The sequence below is a fragment of the Malania oleifera genome, chromosome 5 (assembly GCF_029873635.1).
Source record: "Malania oleifera isolate guangnan ecotype guangnan chromosome 5, ASM2987363v1, whole genome shotgun sequence".
Classification (NCBI taxonomy): Eukaryota; Viridiplantae; Streptophyta; class Magnoliopsida; order Santalales; family Ximeniaceae; genus Malania; species Malania oleifera.
Window position 1 is genome coordinate 110,308,527 of NC_080421.1, and position 10,579 is coordinate 110,319,105.

Genomic DNA, 10,579 nt, shown 5'->3' on the forward strand with positions numbered 1-10,579 from the left:
TCCAGGAGTGATAATGGGAAGGAATTTCATATGAAAGAATTTTTCAATTCCAAGGGTATATTATCTATCAAACAAGCTGTGTTGAAACACCCTAATAGAATGGGATAATTGAGAGAAAACACCAACACATCATGAACGCGGCTCGGGCCTTAAAGTTTCAATCCAATATCCCTCTCAAATTTTGAAATGATTGTGTTATAACTGTTGTTTACATAATTAATAGGACTCCCACCCCCTTACTTCATAACAAAACCCCTTATGAAATCCTTTTTCATAAGCCTCCCACCTACCACCACATAAGAATTTTCAATTGCCTTTGTTTTGCCTCCACTTTAATCCATGGGAGAAAGAAATTCACTCCATGAGGGAGAAGGTGTGTTTTTCTAGGTTACCCTTTTGGAGTGAAAGGTTATAAAATGTTACACCTAGAAACTGAACAAATTTTTATTTCTTGAGATGTTGGGTTTCATGAAAGTGCCTTTCCCTTCAATACAAGTCTCCCCAACATCAACTCACCTCATACTTCTTTTGTCCCTCTTATTCCTCCTACTTCATTCACATTTCCTCCCCCACCTACTTCATCTCAGGATTCCTCTACTTCTAGTTCTGCCCCATCTTTCCCCGAGATGTCCTATACTACTCCTTCTCCTAATTCCCCTTCTTCTTCACATCCTAACCATTCTCCTCTTCCCTATTCACCCCCACAACCTCCCCCCTTCCTCTCAGATCAACTAGAACTCAAAATGCACCCAAATACTTGTAGAATTTTCATTGTCAACGGACATCTCTCACTTCTTCCATCCAATTGTTGCACAAGCAGCTCAAACATATCTCAAGTACTTCATTTCCACTTGCTAATACTTTATCTTATTTTGCTTTTTCACCTACCTTCTGAGCATTCTCCATAGCTATTTCCACACACTTTGAACCACAAACCTATCAACAAGCCATCAAACACCCAGGTTGGTGTCAGGCCATGGAAAATGAACTTGCTACCTTAAAAGCTAATAATACTTAGGAACTTGCAGATTTACGTCCTGGCAAAGTGCCAATTTACTATAAGTATGTTTATAAAGTAAAATATCACTCCAATGGGTCTGTTGAAAGATTGAAGGCCCGTTTAGTAGCCAAGGGCTACACACAACTTGAAGGGGTAAACTATCATGAGACATTCTCACCTGTTGCCAAATTGGTAACCGTGAGATGTCTCTTGGCCATTGCTTCAATTAAGGGTTGGCATTTACATCAGTTTGATGTCACCAATGCCCTTTTACATGGGGAATTAAATGAGGACATTTACATGAGGAAACCCCCTGGTTACATGAAAGGGATTCCAACCCAAGTATGTAAATCACTTAAAGAGTTTATATGGCCTCAAACAAGCTTCAAGACAATGGTATTCTAAGTTCTCTAACTCCTTGCTTGAATATGGTTTCTCTCAATCAAAGGGTGCCTACAGCCTCTTCACAAAGGCAAATAATGGTTCATTCACAGCCTTACTCGTGTATGTTGATGACATACTTGTGGCCAGCAATGACCTCAATTCTATGACCCAATTATAAGCTTTTAAGGACAGCAAATTTAACATAAAGGATCTCAGTTCTTTGAGGTACTTTCTTGGTATTGAAATTGCAAGATCTTTGAAGGGTATTCATTTGTGCCAAAGAAAATACACTTTGGACATTTTGGCAGATTATGGAACTTTTGGCTGTAAACCTGCTAAGGTTCCCATAGAACAAAATCTCAAGTTATCTCAGTCTACAAGCAACTTCTTATCAGACTTGAGTGTGTATAAAAGGTTATTTGGTCGCCTTTTGTACCTCACAATCACTAGGCCTGACATCTGCTATAGTGTTCAAACACTGAGCCAATTTATGGCTAAACCCACTTATATGCGTCTATTAGCTGTTCAAAAAATTCTCAAATATCTCAAGGTTGCACCTAGTCAAGGGTTACTTCTCTTTAGCTCATCCTACTTCTCTTCAACTTGCAACATATTGGGACTCGAATTGGGCCTCCTACCCAAATACCAGGTGTTCTATCACTAGGTACTGCATCTTCCTTGGTTCATCTTTGATTTCTTGAAAATCAAAGAAGCAATTGGTTGTGTCCCGCTCCTTAGCTGAAGCAGAGTATCGATCAATGGCAGCCACCTGCTCTGAACTAACTTGGTCGCGCTTCATTCTATCTACACTACAAGTGCCTCGTCCCCAAGCTATTTTATTGCACTGTGATAACCAGGCTACCATCCACATACCTGCCAACCCTGTTTTCCACGAAAGAACTAAACACATCGAACTTGATTGCCACTTAATCAGTGACAAAATTCAAGAGGGTAGTGCCTCCACTTGTTATGTTCCAAGTTCTCTTTGGTTCATTGATCTTTTCACAAAGGCTCTGCCCTCCATTGTCCTTCATCATCATTTATCCAAGATGGGAGTTCTCAACCTCCTCTCTCCATCTTGCAGGAGGATATTGGAGCATGAACTACAGCAATCCACACACAACCACAGCTCGAAGAAGGATGATTTTCATCCATTTGTATTCGTTAGTATATTTTTCCATATTTTTATTCTTTGTTATGTTGAACAAAAGGGTATAAATGTAGTTATACTACAGGAGGTTGTTAGTGCCCTGTATACAGAAATTTCAATTTAATATAGAGAGGGAGCTTTTCTCCCTCTCCTGGGTTTCTCTTCTTGCACATTTTCTCCTCTCTGCACATTCATCTTCTTCTTCATTTTCTTACACATGCAAGTGGCAAGATCCGTGTTCTCTTGCAAAAGGAATATTCGCTTACATCCATTCTAAATCTTACATAATGCCCTATTTCGATTCAAGTTTTTATCGCGATATATCCGTCCTTGTGTCGTTACACAGCAAAATCCAACAGAAGGGTCAATGTTTTTCCTGTTGTTGAGCATGGCAAAAGGGTGGTATCTAGACAAGCACTTGCATTGAATGGGGAGAGGAAGTGCTTTTGGAATATTTGTTAAAGAAAAGCAGCGGCTAGAATTGATCTCGGCCTCCGACATTCTCAATTGCAGATGGGAATTTGATCAAGTGGTGGGACTACAACAGAGTTTTATGGAAATTGCATCGACTTGATTTCTTGATGGAATTCCCTTCATTGAGTCTGCTTCTGTCCCTTTCTATTGATCCCGAAATCTTTGTCTATGTGTTTAAACAAGTGCGTGGCTTAAAAAAAAAAAGCAGCCCAAACTCATTTTTTGTTCTTCTGTCAAAAAAAAAAAAAGTGGCTTAACATCATCAACATGAAGAGACAAGATTAGATGATTCAAGTGGGAAGTTGACATGTCAGTTGACAATATCAACATGCACTTCTTTTTTTTCCTTCAGTCAAATTTTATCTCCTTTTTTCCTCTCTTCCATGTGTGTCATCATTGGGCTGCTTTTCTCAGAGAAATTGATCTACACGTTCTCATCCTCACATTTCCAATAATCCAAACAGCAACTGATAATAATGAAGAATGAAAACGAACAGTCCAAATCACATGAACAGCAGAAAGTACAAACTGGGTGCACTATATTTCATGACAGAAAGTATGTTTTGGGTATATATGGTCATCAATAAGCCCTTCTTTCATGATTAAAAGAAATTTGAAGAAAGGATTCGTGGGATCTTCTGGCTCATATATGAACCAGTTAATGATCTACAACAGAAAATGATGTTTGCAAACTCGAAGAACCAAAGAACCAGCTCCCTCCTTAAGTTCTGCAACAGAGAGATAAGTGACAATGTGCATACATAAAGCAAACAAAGATGAGATTTATGATTTATCATAGTGAAAGGTTGAGATCTAGTTCTTCTTCTTGCTTCTTATCTCCTTCGTGCCGTTCTTCATTCTTCGAAGAAGGGAGCATTGTGGAAGTGCTGCCTTTGGGATGCAGATAGTCTGCAAAATCTTCCAACTTGAACTCAGGGATCCAAGTTGATTCCACTCCTTTCCCTTTCTCCTTTCCCTCTTCCTTTGGTTGGTTTGGTTTGTTCACACCATCACTCAAGTGTAACCGATCGCGGGCATCTTTAGCATTTCTGATCAGATAGTAGAATGCATCGATCTTCTGCTTTTCTTCTTCTTCTTCTTCTTCTTCTTCTATGTTTGCATCAGTGTGTGATCTATTAGCTCTTCTTCCTTCCATATTATCAAGGGAGAAAGAGAGAGACACAACAGAGTTCCCTGTTTCTTTGTTTCGCTTTGAGATACAGGACACTGGAGCCTCTTTGGTGTCTTGGATTGGTTTGTTCTCTCATCTAATAATTGGTTATATAGTCGTGTATAAAGCAAGATTTACTTTCCATTTTTAGTTGCCATGGCTCATGGGTTAGATGCCAAGAAAAGACATATGAATTACCCTCTAAAACCCTACAGGCACGCGCGATGCACGTGAACTATATCTTTATTTGCTTTTTAATATAACTATTTAATTTTTATATATTGTAATTTTATCTCTCTAAACATTTTCTTTCTCTACTGTGCAAGACATAGTTCTTTGCTAGTCATGAGTTATGCCATGTAGAACAAGCTAGAATAGCTTTTGGTAAGATAGCAACAAGTTTTTTTTGGCTAAACTTATTTTATGGGTAGTATTATTTTATGTTTTTAACTAATTTAAGTGAATTATCTAAAAAATACTGTATATTTTAGGACTTTTTTTTTCTTTGAGAATATAAATAGTCTGAATTTCGTCTCACTCGTTTTTAAGATCATTATTTATCTCCTATTTCTCTTTACCATTGGAACGTATAATTAATTTAGCAAAGGGATTGGTTCCACGATAACAATCTTTTCTAACTACTAGTAATTTTATTATTTAATCTTGATATCATATTTGAACAAAAATATTTTTAGAAATAAAATATGATTACCAAATGGGACAAACTCATTTTTTCTTGTGCATAAATAAAGGTGTTTTGATAAATTAAAAGAGCGGTCAATCCGATTGGATAGATCACTAATTATAATCGATTTTGTATTTATATTTTGTATACGATCGTGTTAAATATTTATTTCGAATAGTCTGATTAATCAATTTGACATGATTTTCAAAACACTAATTAAGATTTGTGCAATGATGTGGTATGATTTAGGAGTGGAGACTTAGGGCAATGGGCCTCCATCCCCTCCAATCATCCCAGCCACGTGATATTCAATCTCTCTGTATTCTTTTTATATTCTTTCCTTTTCTTAGTGGCAGGGTGCCCATGTCTTTGTTTATATATATATTGGAGTATTGAAAAAGAGACTTAAGAAATAGACATGTGAAATGCAATTCTCGTGGAGGAGAAAGAGAGACATGGTAAAAAGTAAAAAGTAAAAAGTAAAAAGTTGATAGGGGTAAGTAAATATTTGGGCTGGTTGTTAGTGGGCTGATGGGCCTAAGCATGAAAAGATGGGTGAGAACCTAATGGGCCTTGGCAACATTTGGGCCTGTCATTTGAGATTAGGTGGGTTTGGGCCTTTTGGTAAAGAACATGAGAGATTTGTTGACTTGTTTTTCAAAACCTACTCTTTGCTCAAGGACGAATTGATCTTCCATGAATTTTGACTCTCCGATTAATAACCTTTAAATTAGTTTGTATGACAATTTTAATTGAATAAAATTAATTAGTACAAGTCATTAATTGTACAAATAGAAAGTATAGAGACTAAAATAAATTTTAATTGTAAGTACCAAAACTAACTAATCGTTTCTCTCGAAAGAAAATATATAAGATTTTCTCTTGCATGTTTTGCAATAGAGATAAGTGAGAAAAAAATAAAATTTATAAAAAGTCAAGTACCAAAATTTTGATTTTACATATCATTAAAATTTAAATTTGCAATTTGATAAAACTACCAGTGGTCTATATGTCAGCATAATTATTTACTATACATGCATTCTTTTAAATCATTTCAGAAATTTTTATATATATATCAACACATTTTCAATATTTTCATCAAATAGTCTAAATCACATTTTCATGATAATACCACAAAAATACTGAGATTCAATTATGCAGTAAAATATAATTAAACCTCATTCCACACAATTTATTTAATAATTATAATTATATAAATAACTTGAAAGCAAAAAATTTTATACCCAATATCCGTTTTACCGAAAATACAGGTTTAATCATCTCCACAATTTATTTAACTCGAAATATGTATTTAAAAGAAAAACGGAGATAACCAACCCTACTCACTTTAATTCTTTACAAAATACGTATAATAAATCAAACCAATAATTTTAATTGGTCAAATCATTTAGAAAATCTACTATGATAATCTAGAAATCAAATATTTTGATTCAATCGGTTCAACTTTAAAATAACAATTATTATAAAATTACTAAACTCACAAACACTCATTTAATTAACTCATAAAATAATAATAATAATAATAATAATAATAATAATAATAATAATAATCTAAAATCTAATTTCCATATACCAAAATATTCAGAAAAACGTATATATAATTCCTGTAATTTCATATGACAATTTAATCGGTTAAATTATAAAAATTTCTGATATAATTTATTCCCTTTACCTCACCCTAGTAGTGGTGCCTGCGATGCTCTTACGACAAATTCACTCCGGTTAAAATGTTGGTGGCGGAGAATGGATCCCACGAGTATTTTCGGTTCTCCAATCGGCCGAAAATCGAAAAAGAAATTGAAGAGGGAGAGAGAGAGAGAGCGAGAGAGAGCGCAACACTCAATTCTCTGAAATCCTAAAGGATCTAAGATCCTTCATACATATATATATATATATATATATATATATATATATATATATATTAAATTAATAATTAGTATTCTTTATTTTTTATTAATTATTTAATTAATAATTTAACGTTAGCTTTACCGTAAACCCAAGAGGGGGGTGAATTAGTATTTTCAAATTTTATCCCCTAGGTCAATCCCCTAACAGCAGTATTACATAAGGCCTAGAGTTAATCTAGTGTAGATAAAGTAAATTATTGACCTTATAGGTCATATCTGATTTTGATAATGACAAATACTTTTGGTATTTGATGACTTTCGAGTTTGTGTACAGGTATATATTAGCAGATAAATTGATGGCACATAAAGACTCAAAATATATAGACCTTGAAGTTTTCTTTTGTTATAATTTATATTATTGCTCAATTCGGGTCTGTAATAGTAAATATAGGAAAGGTTTGTAATATTAATGCATATCATACATGTAGGATTATAAGCTCAAATACCGTAAATTGGCCTTAGGGTGATCCTTCAATCAACCTTTGGTCAACCGATGCCGAAATTTTTCGGTGTCCTCAAAATACCTTAAAAAGACCCTAGGTCCAGCACTAGCACTTAAGATGTCCCCAAAATCACTTAACATATCAGGGGAATTAACTGAAGCAAAATTGGACTTAATGGGCAAAATTTTTGAGAGGTCGAGTGACCAAACCAGGTAGTACAAATTGCCCCGGTCGACCGAATCGTGGACCGGTCAATATGTTGACCTGAGTTTAGCAAATCAAACCAAACTGTACACATCTTCCACGGTTGACTGAACATGTGTCAAGTCACTTTTTCACCAACCTGGTCGCCCGAACATTACGTTCATTTTACCCTCAGGCGACCGAACTTTAGACCGAGCACCCAAAACGCAATCTTTTGGAAAAACGCCTCGATTCAGCAAACAAAATTTACTTTCAGGCACCCGTGTTGGTCTTACAAGGCTTAACATCCTGTTTTGGTGCTAACAAACAAATGAAACTTAACATATTTGGTTAAGTGATGTCATTTCAGGATTCAATGATGAATATAAGGTCAAGTGTTTAGAAGGATTCATGAAAGCTTATATTTCGAAGAAGGATGATCAACATGAAGCTTAAGGCATGGATTCAAAAATAAAGTTTGAAGATCATGAGAGCATGAGGATTAAAGAGAACTTGATGAAAGCTCAAAGAAAAATGAAGTAAGTATAAAGACCTCAAGAAATTCAAGAATTGAAAATTTGAAAAAGTCTATATGAAATTTCATGTAAGTACTTCAAATAATTTCAATATGGATGCATGAAACTCTTAAGTTAATTTATTGGACCTAGATACCTTTTAACATACTTGAAAAATAATTTTATAAGATCAAAAATTATTTCAAAAAGGTTAAAATCATTTTTGAAATGAAAAGCACCAAAAAGAGGATTTTTCAAATGCTGTAATTTTTCTACATCCGTATTGAGGTGCATTTTTCTCTATCAAAAACTCCTTATTTTTAAAACTGTTCAACATGAATGTTGTCGGATTTTATCTTAGATTTCTTTTGACACCAAACTCGTCAAATTTTGAGTTACACAGAAAAAGTTATGACAAACAAACCTAAGGGTACTCGAAGTTGACTGTAGCCTGACTGTGTTCCACCAGTAAAATGACTGTGTCTTACCAACAAGGGTGTACAAAAATTACCAAAAAACTAAAAATCGGATCGAAACCGAACCAAAACTATAAATGGTTTGGTTTTTGATTTTCGGTTTTGGTTGTGGTTTCCAAAATTAAAAATGTTTGGTTTTGGTTTTGGTTTCGATTTTATGTTGAAATCGAACAGAAAAAAATCAAAAAATTGATTTATACAATATATATGGCTACTAAAAATATAGCATGCAATATAGCCACTATAGAAAATAAAAATGCTTAATAAATTTTTAAAGACTTTATGAAAAATAAAGATTATTTTTGTTAAAAGTGCCCAACAGATTTTATTTTGTTAAAATTATGAGTCCCTAAAAAAAAATTAAAATGCTCAATAAATTTTCAACAACTTTATGAAAAATAAAGGTTATTTTTTTTTTTGTAAAAAAAATTGGTTTAAAATAGAAAAATTGCAACCGAACCGCCACATTTTTGGTTTTCAATTAAAGCATAATTTTGATTCGATTTCAATTTCGATTCGAAAATCCCAAAACCAAAAATTTCGGTTCGATTTTTGATTCTGGCCAATATCGAACCGCACCAAACCGTGTACAGCCCTACCCACCAATAGACTGCCAATACTCCACCAGACGACTGCCACCCTACTAACCCTTTAAAATAATTAGACAGGCGACTGACCAAAAGTGTCAATCTACTGCCACGCAGCAGATTTTAAATTTTTATAACGGACAAATTTTTTAAATAAGATTGCTTCGGGCTCAAACTTTGTGAAAACTTAAGGAATACTCTAAGTCACTTGGGGATCAAGTTACATACTTTTTCAAGTCTATAAATAAGCCTTAAGATCATTGAATTAATTACCAAGAATCAAATTCAGCACTCAATACTCACTCAACTGTTCTCATCATTCAAAGGCTCTCAAGCTCATATTTTGTGCACAAATTTCTAACTGAGTTTTTGCTTATCTTCTTCCACCGGAATTGAGCAATCAAATTCTAAATCTTTCAATCATTGAAAGAATTAATCGGTGATATACTCCCTTGAGCTTCAAGTTAAAATTCCATAATTTTATTTATTTTGAAGTATATTGTGCTGAAAGTGTACTAATCTACTTTGTTTTGAGAGTGTTATTGTACGCAACTTGTATCCTATGTTTTCTTGTAGTTCTTGGTCGTTCCAAGGTGTTTGGATCGTTGGCTAAGCGTGGGGTATCGCTTAGAAAAGCAGACTCTAGCCTAATTAAAGGAGTAAGCAATTAAGGGGATATCACTTGGAGAGGCGAGCTCTAGCCTACTGAAGGAGTGTGTAACGGTGTTGTTCCGCCCAGCAAAGGAACTGGTTTAGTAAATCCTTTGGTGATTTTCCAAAGGTGAGGATGTAGGCTAGGTATAAGTCGAACCTCATAAAAATCCCAGTCTCATTCTCTCTTTCCCTTACTCTCTTTATTTTCAGCACATATAAAACTGAGTGAATGTTTTAAATATCTAAATCATATACATTACGTGGATTAGATATTAAATAAACTTAAGATTAATTTGTTTTTTGTATTGTGGAAACTGAAAGGGAGTACGTTAGTTGATCAATCTTTTGCAGAAACCGTAAAGTAGTACGTTGATTGATTCAACACCCCAAGACTCTTTAACTTAAAGTTTATTTAAGGTCTAAGTATTTGGAAAGAGTAATTGGATGTTGTATTGGATATAAAATTGAAAAAAAAATTTCATATATACAGGGCTTGATTCAAATTTTCATAAACAGGGCTGCACACAAGTTGGAAAAGTTAAGAATTTCCATTAAGTTGCAAAGTATATCTTGATTGAATGTTTTATGATTAATTGGCTTGGTTAATTTGTTTGATTGAATGTTTGTGTGGTTGTGGATTGAATAAAAAGAATTAAGTTGTTGTGCATTATCAACAAAAGGTTAAGTTTTCATTAAAGGAATTAAAAAAAAAATTTAAAACCCAATTCACCCCCCCCCTTCTTGGGACTACACCTTTGTTTTCAACTCGAACCATTAAAATGACTTTTTTCACTGTTTCTGTTCGGGCACCTGAGCCTTGGGTCGGGCACTCAAAAACTCTCGAGTTACTTATTTTTTTACCGAGGTTAAAATGTTTTAACAGGGTTAATTTTGTTAAACATTTTTAAACAAATTTAAGAATATTCTAT

At 34.3% G+C, this 10,579-nt stretch overlaps 1 protein-coding gene across 1 annotated transcript; it reads right to left on the bottom strand.

Annotated features, from left to right (window-relative positions):
- Positions 1-3,801: 3,801 nt before the first annotated feature.
- LOC131156126 (protein NIM1-INTERACTING 1) lies at positions 3,802-4,164 on the bottom strand. The gene has a single exon (XM_058109573.1). It carries the CDS (start codon positions 4,162-4,164, stop codon positions 3,802-3,804), a length of 363 nt encoding a protein of 120 aa, XP_057965556.1.
- Between the last annotated feature and the right edge of the window lie 6,415 nt (positions 4,165-10,579).